The sequence below is a fragment of the Nerophis lumbriciformis genome, linkage group LG18 (genome assembly GCF_033978685.3).
Source record: "Nerophis lumbriciformis linkage group LG18, RoL_Nlum_v2.1, whole genome shotgun sequence".
Lineage (NCBI taxonomy): Eukaryota > Metazoa > Chordata > Actinopteri > Syngnathiformes > Syngnathidae > Nerophis > Nerophis lumbriciformis.
Genome location: NC_084565.2, coordinates 26603484 through 26620015, shown reverse-complemented (window position 1 = coordinate 26620015; position 16532 = coordinate 26603484). Strand labels below are relative to the sequence as shown.

General features: G+C 38.2%; 1 protein-coding gene across 6 annotated transcripts in view; it reads left to right on the top strand.

Moving 5' to 3' along the window:
- Positions 1-16532, top strand: part of tcf3b (transcription factor 3b) — a 129230-nt gene that overhangs the window by 32731 nt on the left and 79967 nt on the right. For 2 of the 6 annotated variants that reach the window (XM_061977904.1, XM_061977905.1), the window contains exons 1-2: positions 10069-10639; positions 14359-14455. In XM_061977904.1, the coding sequence (XP_061833888.1) occupies positions 14381-14455 (75 nt within the window). In that variant the 5' untranslated portion in view covers positions 10069-10639; positions 14359-14380. Of the gene's footprint in view, positions 1-10068; positions 10640-14358; positions 14456-16532 lie in introns of those variants that run through there. The other 4 variants (XM_061977906.1, XM_061977902.1, XM_061977903.1 and 1 more) reach the window with 3 other exon arrangements.

The following is a 16532-nucleotide window of genomic DNA, read 5'->3' as shown; positions in this document are numbered from 1 at the left end:
CAGGATCATACATTGGTCATATTCAAAGTCCTCATGTGTCCAGGGACATATTTCCTGAGTTTATATACATAATGTAAAATAAAACAAAATATTTTGTGACAATAAAAAATATCGATGTAATCATGGTAGTATCGACTAGATACGCTCCTGTACTTGGTATCATTACAGTGGATGTTAGGTGTAGATCCACCAATGGCGTTTGTTTACATTTTGACGCCGGTGAGCGACAGTGTGTAGTGAAGCATGTTTAGCTATTCCTCGTCCTGCAGGGATGATACTTGTAAGAAACTCACTTTATTTGTTGCCATGGAGGCGAGGATTAGTGATTTAGAAGTAGCTAAAACACTGCCGACTGCGGCTGGACTTTAGCCGCTGGCTAGCTCGCCATGTTTTAAAGCACCTCTTGCTGTGCAGGGTTTCAGTGTTATAAATTCACCTTTATCGTTAGTTTTTAAGCCAAAACGCGTCCATTCTGTCCACACACCGTGTCTGCTTGTAAGAACTCCGTGCGTGTGCATTGCCGAACATGCGCCTCTGCACGTAAAACCAGCAATGTCACGACCTGACGACGGCGCGCTGTCACGCGCGTTAAAAAAAAGGAACCGGTATTTTTCAGAAGGCGTATTGCACCGTTTTTTTTTTTCCATTAATACCGCAATACTTTCTTCGTACCGGTATACCGTACAACCCTATTTAGGACAGTGATTCTCAAACTGTGGTAGCACTAGTGGTACGCGGGCTCCATCTAGTGGTACACCAAAGAATCACTTGATTTTAGGTATAGTGTTTTATTTTCCTATATACAAACAGTGTTACTGTTCAAACAGTTTATAATGTTACAGTGGCCAAAAATATATTAAATACGCTAGTTAAATAAAACCTCTGCCTTGTTTTTAATGAATACTTAAGCCTATTACGCTACTGTATTTTAATGTTGGTCATTATGGTGGTCCTTGGAGAGCCACGTTTTTTTCAGAGGCTTTTTTTAAAATTATTGATCGTAAGAGGATACAATTAAATATTGTATGCCTGGCAACACTTGGCAATACTAAGCATTACAGGTGGCGCTACAGGTGTGGATTACTTTAATTTAATTTGATTACCGTGCAAATTTGCATGGGGAGAAACTCATTTGTAAATACTGCCATTTCTTATTTGAATCTAAATGACAATACGTTGACAAGTCTTAATACTTCATCAATATGCGCACATATATGACCAAGTGGTAAACATATGCTGATTTCCCATGTGCATATGCTGCTAATTAGACATATAAAAGCAGGAAGAATGTCTGCAAGGAGTCAATAGAAGACAACATTTGCTCCCCACTGAGCCTTAAAACGTCGCTTTGTACCGCTATTGTATTTTGGGGATTAAATGACATGCTTGTCTTTTTCCTTTGCCTTGTCCCGTCTAATAACGCTCTGCTAAGCTGCTGACGTTGTCATGTGGCGGCGTAACCCGCGAAAGATGAAATGCAGTTTAATCTGCTTTGAAGAGGTCAGCGGGTGCGGGTCCACTTCAGTTGTGATACGTGAGAGTGAGCTGAATTTAATAAATTACTTGAAAAAGTCTTGTTTTGTAGGATTTTGTATCAAAAATGGATTGTAATTAGTACATAACCACAATTGGAAAGGTTGCTTGTTAAATCATTTAGGAGAAAAGTGCATGTAAGTTGTAGAAAACTGGAATTTTTAGGGATAACTTGGGGTGATAATCTTGGGATGCCTTGAAAAGCAAAGTTTTAATACAATTGTGTACCAAAAAAAGCATACAATTAGTTAAAAAGAAACGTATATAAATTGGGGTAAGTTGAAAAAGCTTTGTTTTTAGAAAACGTTATACAGAAAATACATTTAAATATAGTAGAAAACTGACATTTTTAGGGATAGCTTGAAATAGCATACATTTCTAATAGCATTTTGTACAAAAAAGTGTGTCTAATAATAAAAAACTGACCTTTTTTTAGGAGTAACATGAACAGGCATAGATTTTAGTATATATATATATATATATATATATATATATATATATATATACCGTATATATATGTGTGTATGTATATTTATATATGTGTGTGTATATGTATGTATGTATATATATATATATATATATATATATATATATATATATATATATATATATATATATATATATATATATATATATATATATATATATATATATATATATATATATACATATATATATATATATACATATATATATGTATACATTAGTTTTACTAAAAAGTGCATCTATTAATAGAAAACTTACTTAGGGATAACTTTGTATTATTTTAAGTGCATATAATTACTAGAAAACTAGATATTAGTAGAAATTTGTACAATAAAATTGCATATCAAAGTAAAAAAACTAACATATTATGGGGTCATTGGAAAAAGCTTATTTTTTAAATAGTATTTTGTACTGATACTGTAGATAGAAAACTGACATATCTTGTGGTGAATTGAAATGGACATTTTTGGTACCATTTTGTACAAAAAAAGCATCCAGATAGTGGAAAACTCACGTAATTTGGGATAACTTAAAAAAGGTTTGTTTTGAGAATTCTTTTGTACAAAAAATGCAAATATATATAAATGGTACAAAACTGACATATTTTCGAGTACTCCGAAAAGCTTTGTGTTTGTTGTGGGAGTTTGTATATTCTTTAAACAAGTCATTGTCATTTTTAGAATGTAACGTGCCTTTTAAAAGAAAAAGAAAACTTAGATCAGAAATATGGTACAAAACAATACAGTACAATGTACTACTAACAACTACAGTGGTTTTATGAAGTAAATGTAATAGTATTTTACTCTTTTAATTTTGAGTTGACCTGGTGGGTATCTCCTTCTGCATTTCCATCAAACACACCATCAGCGGCTTTTCCAAATTTTCATGTATAATTGTCCACCGCTTGGATACTATTTCAACATTCACAGGCGTGAGACTCATTCTGCTTCTTCAGTATGTCGCAGACTAGCAGTACTATGCTCAAATTCATGATTGGTCATGTTTTTGATGATCTCTTTCTTGAAATCATTCAATGAATATCATCCACTTGTTATCAGCTCTGTCCTTCACACTTCCTTCCTGGCTTCCCGTGATTGGAAAAACAAAGTTATGTTTTCTCTTGAGCTATAAGCTAATGCTTGCTTGCATCTTGCAGCGTTCACTGTGGCATTTGCAACGCCGACAAACGGCGGGGATGCTTGTAACTCAAATTTTTGCTCACAAATTAAAGCATAACAATTAGCCGACAGACAGTTCTTATCCCGAAACACTCTTAAATTGGTGCACTCTTAAAGGGGGAAGTGCACTTTTTAGGAATTTTGCCTATCAATCCTTATGTACACTACAAAAAGTCAGTGTTCAAAAAGAAGGAAAAAATACAAAAATGAGGGGTATTTTATTTGAACTAAGCAAAATTATCTGCCAATAGAACAAGAACATTCCGCTTATCAAGACTTTCCAAAACAAGTAAAATTAGCTAACCTCAATGAACCCAAAAATACCTTAAAATAAGTATATTCTCACTAATAACAAGTGCACTTTTCTTGGTAGAAAAAAAAGAGACCTTTTTGCTCAATATGTTAAAAAAAAATTCTTAAATTAAGTAAATGCTAGTGCCATTATCTTGACATAATGATATGCGCTCGGCATCATGATTTTTTTTTTTCATGCTTGAAGTAAGAAATTATTACTTTAAAAAAGTAGTTTTATACTTGTGAGTGTTGATGACACAGCTTTGCAACAGTTGATATTCTAGTTTCAAGCATGTTTTACTCAAAATAGGTCATCAAATCTTAGCAACAAGCTGTAATATCTTACCGAGATAATTTAGGACCAAAACCCTTAAAACCAGTAAAACACTCTAACATAAATTCTGCTTAGTGAGAAAAATGATCTGATCAGACAGAAAATAAGCAAATATCACCCTTATTTGAGATATTTCATCTTACTTAGATTTCAGTTTTTGCAGTGTAAGACAAGCACAAGTGTGTTTTTCTTTTTTAATGCATTCTAACTCATAAATAAACGCTAGCAAAAGTCAGCTAACAACACAGGTAAAGGGATTCGGTCTTGTCTGCCTATAGAGCACTTTAAAAAAAAAACTCCATCAACGTTATATATACAGGCTGTAAGTATATATGTAGTGTAGTAACGAGTGACAACAAATAATTACGAATTTTGCTCATTTTAAGCATACAGCAGCGCATTCATTTCACAGACGCATCACAACATTGGCTATTTCCTTCAACAAAAAATACTATCAATCATGACAGACTACTTTGGGACAAATGGTGATCCAGAACCGTATATGTTTTAGCCTGACTATAAGGAGGAGGAGCTACGTGTGATAAGCAAATCCATCAAGTAGCAGTATTGCTAAGTGCTAAACAAGAAAGACAAACATAAAATAACCACTTACTGTACAATGTCTGCTCTCACTGGGATGCCAACTGATTGGATGTTCATATCTTCCCGTTGAGATGAAGAATTAGACATAATCTGGAGGGGTACTTTTTTTTTTTAAGGTGGGCGCAAACAAGTCTTTTTTTCGTGTCTTTCTTGCGATCTCCTGGTCCAAGTAGAATGTTAATGTTGACCAACTTCTCGGTTTATGACCACAACCTTCAACTGTACAAGTAAGAGGCACGATTTGTGATCGAGAGTTAACTTTCAGCAACTCAGAGGCGATGCACTGCTAAAAGTAGTTCCTTTTAGTAATACTTGGTTAATAATCAGGTCACAACATGTAAATAGAGAATTGTTGGCGGGTTTTGAATGTTTTTTTACGGCTTTATGGGCACAATAGATGATTCACGTTAGCCTAACTCAGGGTTCGGCAACCCAAAACGTTGAAAGAGCCATACTGGACCAAAAATACAGCATATAAAAAAGGCGACGCATGACGTAGGTGTCTATATTAGCTATAATAGCCTACTATCAAAATGACTACGTGTCGCAGGCTGAAGCAAATCTTCCTTGACAGAAATGTTGAAATTTAATATTTATTCTACACATTTTTACCACATTAGAAATCATTAGTAAATCAGAGGCTACTCAGAAGGTGAGATAACTCCTGGAAATTACTGGCTTTTTAATGGCCAAAGGTATAGATGTGTGTGTCCAAGGTAAAGGAAACGGCAGGCTGTCTTCTTTTAATAGATTTATTACAATCTTTGGCAAGCTAGGTAACGTTTGCTGTGGTCTGGAACAACATGGCACACAAACAACTATCTGAAATGCAGCCAATATTACATACAGATAATGTGTCATGAGACATGCAACACTAATTTATGTACAAAGAGGATAAAAGTAAAGGAAATTAAATGAGCTCAAATATACCTACAAATGAGGCAATATGTACATACAGCTAGTCTAATTAGCTGTCAATAACATCAACAAAGCGCACCTTTGTGCATTCACACACTGCATGAAACTTTTGGTGGACAAAAAGAGACAAAGAAGGAGTGGAAGATTTTACATGTAAACAAACAGTCCACACTATGGTGAGTTCAAGAACCGCCAAAATTAGTAGGACAAAACGACGTTCACCAAGTACTCATATTAAACATATTAAACAGTGGTCTTTCTAACCATTGGGAAGGTTTGTGTCATGTTTGTCCTCAAACAAAAACCATACTAAAACAAAAAAATGGCCTCCCCACCCCCCCTGTCTTTTTCCATTTTCCATCCTTTTTTAAAAAATGCTCCAGGGAGCCACTGGCCAATGCGGCTTGAGCGCCTCACAGTTAGGCACCTCATACTTGCAGTATATTACAAATTAGGATTAGAGATGTCCGATAACATCGGACTGCCGATATTATCGGCCGATAAATGCTTTAAAATGTAATGTCGGAAATTATCGGTATCGGTTTCAAAAAGTAAAATGTGTGACTTTTTAAAACGCCGCTGTACGGAGTGGTACACGGACGTAGGGTTAATTACAGAGCAGTTGAGTCTCCCAGTCATACTTGCCAACCCTCCAGATTTTCCCGGGAGACTCCCAAATTTCAGTGCCCCTCCCGAAAATCTCTCCGGGGCAACCATTCTACCGGTTTCCACCCAGACAACAATATTAGGGGCGTGCCTTAAAGGCACTGCATTTGCATGCTGGCCCAATCACATAATATCTACGGCTTTTCACACACACAAGTGAATGCAAGGCATACTTGGTCAGCAGCCATACAGGTCACACTGAGGGTGGCCGTATAAACAACTTTAACATTGTTACAAATATGCGCCACACTGTGAACCCACACCAAACAAGAATGACGAACCCATTTCGGGAGAACATCTGCACCGTAACACAACATAAACACAACAGAACAAATACCCAGAACCCCTTGCAGCATTAACTCTTCCGGGACGCTACAATACACCCTCCCCTCCACCCTAACGCCTCTACCCCACCTCAACCTCCTCATGCTCTCTCAGGGAGAGCATGTCCCAAATTCCAAGCTGCTGTTTTGAGGCATGTTAAAAAAAATAATGCACTTTGTGACTTCAATACTAAATATGGCAGTGCCATGTTGGCATTTTTTTCCATAACTTGAGTTGATTTATTTTGGAAAACCTTGTTACATTGTTTAATGCATCCAGCGGGGCATCACAACAAAATTAGGCATAATAATGTGTTAATTCCACGACTGTATATATCGGTATCGGTTGATATCGGAATCGGTAATTAAGAGTTGGACAATATCGGAATATCGGATATCGGCAAAAAAGCCATTATTGGACATCTCTAATTAGAATGCATAAAAAAAGAAAGACATACGTGTTCTTGTCTTACATAAGGATTATGAATGATAGGCAAAATTCCCCAAAAAGTGCAGTTCCCCTTTAAATTGATAACACTTGTTATAATACATTTCTTTAGTATTTTATCTCAGTAGATTTTTGTAGTTAGTATTATGCAGTTATGTGTGCAATTAAAAAAGTAGCACCATATTTTTTCTCTGTAAGTCCATCAAAGATGAGTACATTATATTATGGTTTTTTTTTTTTTTGGTTTGTGATTCTTCTTCTTCCGGCCCCCCGTACCCTCCCTCTTGCTGCCCTTGTGCTTGCTCTCTATGTCAGACCCAGCTGTTACTACAAACTACTTGGAGGGCTTACAAGCCTCATTGCTAATACTGACAACGGCGCTATTCTTACTCAAAGGCCCCAACGTCTGCTGGAAAAAAAGTGAAAACAGGAGATATTCTCTCCGACGTAAAAAAAAAAAAAAAAAGGGGGGGGTGGGGGGGAATCATCTCTCCCCTTGAGCAGATGTTGTTGTTCTGAAGCTTAATCTTGTTGATTAATATGTTCCTCCAATCTCCCCAAAAAGAGGTGTTGGATAAATAAGTCAAGATGCCCTTTTTATTTAGCTTATTTTCTATTGCATTTGCATGTGCGTGCCTGTATTTGTGCGTGCACGGTGTGTTTGTGAAGGTATTTATGACCCATATGTGCGTTCGTTCCAAGCAGTAACCCCATTACATTCCTAAGTCTGTCCATGAGGCTAATTAATGTGCTGTGCCTTAACCCGGGGGACACCCGATGGATTATTTACCTATATGTCCTATTGACAGCAAATCCTCTCTTCCCTTTGCTTGAACCTTGGTTAAGCGCACTTTGCATTGATCGTTGTTGTTGTTGTTGTCTTTATTGTGTCATATCCATCACACCCACCGTGTTCAAACGGCCTCAGAGGTGGTCTTAAACATAATATATGTGAAGTATTTATGTGGCCAGAACTGGGACTACTGTTGTGTTTGTAGACAGGAAAACAAAAGAGGCACTGTCTGAACTTCCCTCCTCTAGCTTGGCCCTCGGGCTAGAAACAACAGCTGTCTGACACTTACAAATAACTTTCTATAAAGTGGGTTATTGTGCCTTTTCATGCATGTGCAATGGGTGTTGTGCAGCCAGGTAGCTCAACATTAGTTAAGAGGGGACTGGGCTATTTTCAAAAATGTCTCCCAAGAACTGATTTGTGCATTGATTATTGTCTCACTGTTTTAAAGCAGCTTTTTTTCCCCCTTGAAAATGTTGCTTCACAAAATATTGCCTGGCTGTGATCCTCTTGGAGGAAGCAGCCAGTTAGCAGGGATGTGTTGGTTTTACGGTTCTCGGACCATTCGCATAGAAACCCAGTCTGTTTTTGACCCATATTGTTTGTTTTGCTTTTTGAATATAAAGAAAACATATATACCTTGATTATATATAAAAGGTACATATCTTTTCTACATAAAATCATATGATACCGTTGTAGTTATAATTAAACATGATCACAAGCAAATGAGAAATGTTACGTATAATGCATAATGTAGGTCTGGTGTTACTAGATAAATAGATAGATAGATATATACACAGTACTTTATTAATTCCTTTAGGAGAGTTCCCTCAAGAAAATTAAAATTCCAGCAGCAGTGTACAGAATTGAGATCGAATTTAAAAATGAAAAAGTAAATAATGGGGGTATAAGTGGAAATAAAATAGAAAATATAACAATAAGAACAAAAATAAAAAGCAACAATACGAATACAAATATAACAGTAAAAATAAGAATATAACAAGAGAAACTAGGCAGTAGTGACCATGTTATGAACATGTATTGCACTGTTATTACACTGTTACTTGCACTGTTTTTTTCTGCTGTTTATTTCAGTATTGTTATTGTTTTGCATCCCCCGTCATCCTAGTACTCCCCGCTAACCCCCAGAAAGGGCTCATCATACTATATCAGTGTTTTTCAACCACTAGTGTGCCGCGGCACAGTGGTTGAAAAACACTGATATAGTATGCCGTGAAATACAATCTGATGTGCCGTGGGAGATTATGTAATTTCACCTAATTGGGTTAAAAATACTTTTTGCAAACCAGTAATTATAATCTGCAAATGTGCCGTTGTTGAGTGTCTGCACTTTCTAGAGCTCGACAGAGTAACCATGTAATACTCTGCCATATCAGTAGGTGGCAGCAGGTAGCTAATTGCTTTGTCGATGTTTGTTGTGATCTAATATGTAGACGACAGCGTGCAGGTAAAAGGGTATCTAACGCTTAAACCAAAAATAAACAAAAGGTGAGTGCCGCTAAGAAAAGCCATTGAAGCTTAGGGATGGCTATGCAAAATGAAACTCAAACTGAACTGGCTGCAAAGTAAACAAAAGCAGAATGCTGGACGACAGCAAAGACTTACAGCATGTGGAGCAGACGGCGTCCACAAAGTACATCCCTACATGACATGACAATCAACAATGTCCCCACAAAAAAGGGTAGCGTCCGCACAACTAAAATAGTCTTGATTACGAAAAACAAAGCAGGTGCGGGGAATAGCGTTCAAGGAAAACATGACACTGCTACAGGAAAATACCAACCAAACAGGAAAAGCTACCAAAAATAGGAGCACAAGACAAGAACTAAAACACTACATACAAGAAAACACCAAAAACTTCAAAATATGATGATGATGATGATGATGTGACAGGTCGTGACAGCACACCTACTTTGAGACAAGAGCTATAGTGATGCATGCTTGGTTATGGTTTGAATTCATATCCAACAATTGCGAGAAATACTTTTTATTGTCAATATCGGCTGCTGAGTTGAATTTTTTTATGTTTTCTGCGGGTGGTGTGCCTCTGGATTTTTTTAATGAAAAAAATGTGCCTTTGCTCAGAAAATGTGGAAAAACACTGTACTATATAATGTATAAAGCAGCACATTTGTAATACAACAGTGTGTTTAAAGTAAAAAAAACATTACTGTATTTTGTTGTGAAGTTGTTAAAAAAAAGAGGCGAGTGAGGACGTGAACCTAAAATTAAAATGATGTCAGCGGGCACGTTGCAGCCCCCTCGGCCAGCCTCCACACAGGGAAAGTGAGCGTCAGGAAAAGGGCGGGACATACAGTAAAAAAGCCGTGTTTTCAACATCCGATTGGTCGAGGCACCTGTAAATCAACAATACCCGTCTTCTCATTGGCTAAGCCTTCTCGCATTTATCGTGCCATCTCGTCGAAGCTACTGCTGTGTAATCGCAGGTAACTTTCTTACCATAGCCTTCCGCCGCGCGACCTAGTGCGCGTAGTACGCTCGCGATTTTTGGATGAGTCCCTCCATCGCCATTTTGGATACCCAGCTCCATTTTCACTCCGTCGTCACCTTTATTCGGAGAAGACCCCGACGATTGTAATCCGCCGCGGTTAAACAACGCCAGTCCCTCAAAGGCGTTTGAAATCGGACACCGCTGGCGTTTGAGGCCCTCGGCTCACTCGTGTCCCCGCGGAGGGATACGTTGTTGCGTCTGACAATGTGGACGGAGGAGGTGAAGATGTCTACGAGAAGAATGAAATTATCTCCTCACTTGTAACAACAAAAAGCAGGGGAGGAAGACGCCGCGAGATTAGCGAGTAGGATAGATTCGTTCGCCCACGGACGCGACACACTGGCGTAAACAGTGTTAGACGCGGGTAGTTGAAGGGAGCGAGCTTCCCGGGACAAAGAGAGTGGGGGGAAAAAGACGCTCCAATGCGTCTCCTCATGCGCTGAAATTCTCCTCAACTTTTATGTTTTTTACCCCCCCTTCGCCTTCTTTTCTTCATCGCAATTGGATAAGCACACATTCACCGAGGAGAGGTAAATACTTCAATATCCCACGGAGAGATTCGACGGGTTTGACGGACATTTTTCGAAAAAGTTTTGTGGGGGGAATGTGAGCTTTAAAAAGCATTGTTAAGTTTCTGTCCGCTTGGACTTTAGCTAGCTTCATATTGTTCCGCCGCGACACATTCTTGCTATTTAAGCCACACATTTGTCATGTAAACATCATTTTTGTGCTGTTCCACCGTGTGTCTGTTGCTAGTTAGCATTTAGAGGAACGCAATGCGATGTTAGCGAGGCTGTTTAGCTGAACTTTGTGTTTTGGGGCCTACTAGTGTTCTCACCCCCATTTTACAGACAAACTTCTCCCAAGCGCCCCCTTTTTTTGCCTTTCTGACATTCCTTCCTCCTGCAAGACTTCTAGTTTTATTGCACATTTGGCAGGAAATTCCTCCCTGTAGCTCCCACCCCCACCGTCTTCCTAACTCCCCCACCATAATGCGAGTTGAACCCCAATATTGTAAAGTTTGCATGGGTCGCCATCTTTTTTCCTTCCCTTTTTGCTTTTTAATTTTGGTTAGTTTGTCCTACCTAACGGTTGATTTTTCGTTTCCAAACATGCCATAAAATACATTATTATACATTCCAGTTTATTTGGAACATGCATACGATACAATGTAATGCATCACACAATTCCAGTTGTTTCATTACAGCACGTCCGAAAAGGAGTAGTAAGAAGTAGAGCTTATTTAATCCTACCCCTTTTCATACCATAGCAATTTTATCCAATTGCCTTGTTCTCTGTAACTGAACAGTGAACAAATAAATAATATACCACAGTAATTAACTATAAAAATAATCTTTGTCTCAATAAAAGGAAAACAAGAGTTGAAGATGTTCATCATAATTCTTGTTCTGTGTATTTTGTGAACACTTGTAGTTTGAACTGTCTCCTAAACTGAATCATATGGGTGCTTTGTTTGATTTCTTTGCTTAATCCGTTCCGTTACATACTCTATTCAACATGTCTGATAAGGAGCAGGAAGAAGCAAAAGTTACTTAATCGTGCCCCCCCTCCACTCACTGGGGTTACCTGTCATCTTAAATGTTTGTGGTCAATTATGTTAAAATACCTCTCATGCCAAGTTGGCTTTATTTACATATCTGTCACCAGTGTTTACATCAGGGGTGTCAAACTCATTTTAGATCGTGGGGCCACATGGAGAAAAATCTACTCCCAAGTGGGCCGGACTGGTAAAATCACGGCACAATAACTTAAAAATAAAGACAACTTCAGATTGTTTTCTTTGTTTAAAAATAGAAGAAGCACATTCTGAGACTATACATTGTTTTTTGTTTGTTGTTGTTGTTGTTTTTTACACTTACCTGTTGCATTTAATAGTATTCTATCTTTTTTTGTCGTTATTTCTACTTTCTGAATAAATTATGTGATAATGTTAATCAGTCAACTCATTGGTGTTAATTTTCTATCTATTAAGATAAAAAAAATATCAAATTACAGGATGTTATTTATGTAGTTTGCTCATTTTCCTCGACTGGTGCACTAACATGTGGTTTATTTTTATTACATATGTAGCATCATCTACAAAGATACAAATAATTGCTATTGTGACATCTAGTGGACACATTTAGAACAGCAGTTTCTTTCATTCAAAAATTTCGGCTCATTTTTATACTTGGCAAACTCATCCCGCGGGCTGGATAAAACCTGTTCGGGCCGTACCTTTGACACCCCTGGTTTACATGATGGCTGATTGTTTTGCTTGTGTTCATAGACATGTGACCAGTTTCAACTTTATAACCACTAATTATTAATGTTTAATAACCATCAAGTTGTGTTGACTGCTTCTTTGTGACCTGGCTTCTTTTGCCTGGTGTGTGTGGGGGTGACAAAGACCCCCTCCACCCCTAATCTGCTTGCTTCAAATATTGATCCACTAGGAGGCCCAAGATGCCATTTTGTTAAAGCCCCCTCATCTTTCAATGTGCTCAGTGCTTGGGTAATGTCTGAGAAGGCTATTTTGCACTGTCGTCTTATCCAAAAGTTTAGTACAGACAATGACATGGCTGTGCCCCCAAGCCCGTTTATACTTGGATTCAATGTGTGTGTGGTCATTTTCTTCCCCCGCTCATCTCAAGGTGAAATTATTTCCGCCTGGCCCGAGTTCCAATTGTGATAGTCACATGATATAATTTTGTGTTTAAATTGTTTTTGTATTCCCCAGCATCCCCCTCCCCCTGCGCTTTACCCAAATCATCTTTTTTGTTGTTGTTTTCATACCATCACTTCATGCTAGTGCTACATTACAAAAGGGGCTGTAAAAGCACACCACCTGTTGGTGTCCAAGTGCCTCTATATCCCCCCTCTTTCCCACCCTTTTCTGTGAGTCTCACACACTCACAGAGCCCCTGGCCTCCCGAGTCGGAATGCAAAAAAAACAAAAAATCCAGCGATCGACAGGCTCGGCCATGTCGTTTGACAAGCTTCTTTTCCGCGTTGACATATGGTAATTTGGTAATGGCGTGTTTGCATACAGTCATTAGCTCTGCCTTTCGCCCTTATTTCCTTGGGCTAACAGTGGTCCCAATTATGCCTGTAATTGAAAATGTATTGAGTTGCCTTTCGTGTGTTTTTTGATGGACGTACAGCTGTGCTGTTTAAAAAAAAAAGAAGCATCGACAGTTTTTGATTTATTTTTTTTACAAAAGGCAGTGTCTTCGTCAGCAACGTATGTTGAAAAAAAATTATTGCATTAGTTCGAATAAGATGACAACAAACTTTGTATTTCAACAACATATATTCCCAATCGAAATGTTGCTATCATACAACCGTTAACTGCAGAGGTAAGGTTTTAAGTAACATGTTGTATAGCTCTCAAAGGTGCGCTAAGAAATAAGAGGATGCAAGATGCGATTTGTTGTGTACGTTCTGTTGTTTTATTTTGGTTGTTTGTTTAGCTGTGTTGTACTGAGTGCACAGGGACACGTGTGCAAAATGTGCGTAATGGACCAAGCCAACTCTGTGCTGCATTACTTTACTGCCAGGGACACACTTTGACAGATTATGGTTGTTTTAGCTATATCGTGCTGAGCTGCCAGGACAGGAGACTTATGTATCGCTTTTGTTGCTCGGCTACGTTAATCACATTTCAGGTTCTTTGGTTGTTGTATTTCTCCTCTTTGCCATCACTGGCACCCCTTCTGTGCTGGTGTCACAAAAAAGCCAATGGAAAAAGTTTCAGATATGTCCAAGTTAATACCATAACTGCTCATTGAGCAAAAGTCTTAATAACTTTGTTGATGACACGTTAAGTATTTTCCAAAAGAATTGGGGTTGTTTTTCAAATTGTAGGACTTTGGGCATTCATCTTTTGCACTGCTATTGTTTTGACAAAATGCAGCATATGTAAATTTAAATACTACTAAAAAAACAGACTTTAAAATACATTTAAACACCTGGAATTTCCATTAGGAGTGCCCTGTGTTGGCAATAATAGGGGTTGTTTGTCTTACAAGATAAACAGCTTTGTTATCATATTGGTGTGTAATAAGTTACAGGTTAGTAATAGTTGATCTGTTGTAAGGAAAGAGTATTGCATTTTACTTATGCATTGACATTCTCAATGTGTTTTCTTTTGTTATGCTAAGCTTTGTCACACTTGTGCTTGTGAGTGCCATCATTATCACTATTACTACTATTATTAAAGTCCTGTATGTGCAAATCTCTCTCGTAGGGTTTGTTAGAGACGGAAGGTTATGAACGAGCAGCAGCAAAGAATGGCTGCAGTGGGAACTGACAAGGAACTCAGCGACCTCCTGGATTTCAGCGCGGTAAGAGAGCGGGAGTGCAGTTTTTCCTGTAAGGGGGTGGCATTTGGGAAGAGAGGGGTGACACAGAAGGGAGATGGAGGTCTCAGTGATGGAATTAGTTTTTTTTTTCTTTGATTAAATCGCTTTATTTTCGTCAAGAGTGTATGGTGATTCCACCATGTTGCTAGCATAACAAACATACATTACCATAGTTGTTGCAAGAGTTTTTGGCATACCAAAAAGTCAGCCTTTGTTCTTTGAGGGAACAATTTAATTTTGTTTGTAGATGAGTGTCTTAAAGAAGCTTTGCGATGTGTTCCTGATACATAATCTACTAAGTGGACTACCTTTTTGATTTTGGAGTTTTGTTTCAATGGGAGTCTTAATTTAGCTTTGCTCGTTTCCCCCCCCTCTCCAGATAATGTAATTGCAGGCAGGCTCAATGACAAGTTCCGAGTACATAAAGGCCACAGCAAGTACTTCCAAATTGTTGCCCTTAATATTGCAGATGATCAGTGTTAATCCATGCTATGTTATGACAGCTCGCCACTACCTTTTTGTCATTATAAATAAAGTTGATTTGATTTGATTTGCTGCTGCTCAGGAAAGGCCTATTGTGTGTACATATTAATGTTGGTGCTCCCCTCCTTCGTCTCACACAGTCCACTTCTGAGAAAAAAGGAGCGCTGCCCCAAAAGGGAGGATCTCATTAAACAGTGGTATTTGCGATCAAAATGCCCAGATTGATCGACTGCCAATTTGTAACAGCAGATGTTCCTGTCTACTAAAAATACGACATTGATAATTAGGTGAGAAACCGTCAGAGGGTTGTACAAACAAGTTGTGTTTTTTTCCCCTGCTTGCCGATTTTTAGAGCCATCACAAATGTTGGACGTAGGGATGTAACAGTAAACGATATAATGACGGTTAGTAATACCGTTAAAAAAATGTATTTACCGAAAAACCGTCATTTATTAATGCATTTTAGGCAACACTGCTTACTTCCCAGAAACGGAGTCACAGCGGCGCATGCGCACTAACGTCGTTTTGGCTTGAAACATGGCGGAAAGCAACTACACAGACTTTGCTTTGCAGAGTTCCTCTCGGACTAAACGGAGCCGAGCGCTTTGTTTAACTTCCTTTCTCTTCGCTTTATTTCCGAGGTGTCTCGGCGTGCGTTCAAGACCCCACCGCTGCTGTTAGATGACTACAGGTGTTGACAATATTGGAGACAGACGCATTTGTCCCACGCTGAAATAATACCATGGAGGAGGTGTTGCTTTCATTTTCTTAGCACAGCGTCCTGCTGTGAATGGGAGTTAATGACGCGAGGAAACATGCAGCACGCGATGTGTAGGGAACGTTGCCGCAGCTTGTTTCTAAAATCTTTAGTTTGTTTACTGGAATGATCACTCACCCTTTATTTTACTGCTAACACTCAGTGTTCCGATAACATAAATACTACCTAAAATGTTTTATAATTTATTTGAATCAAACGCAGGCTGTGCACATTGCGTATTTGATGTGAGAGGTATCATTCGTGTTTATTTTTGTTGGCTAAACTGTTGCACTGAAACACATGGTGTTGTTGAAGCACAAAGCTTGTTTATTAGACTTGATCTTAATAAAACTGCCTTGTGTTTTATATTGATATCAAAGTATACACCATGGTTTTGCATGTTGTGGATTTGTTCATTCCATAAAGTTACTTTAAAAACATTCATGTGACATAGCGCTTTGTTAATGTTTTATTGTGTATAGTAATTCCTATACGACCTGTTTCGGCTCAATCTCTTAATGGATCTGTCCCGATACAGCATGTATATGTACATACATTTAGTACATGTACATAACTTTAAAACATACCTCTGTCTGTCAAAATATAAACATTGACATAAAGGCATCATGTAATGTGAAAAGGCTGAGACGTTGATACTATTAATGAACATAAAGACAAATATTGGCCTTTTAAATATATGGATAACGTTTACTTATAGCCCTATGTGCGGCTCGTCACAAATCAACAGCGCAGTTCTTGTTGTACATGTCCGCTGTAATATTGGCACAGATTACAAATAACACGTTTTAAATGGCTTCG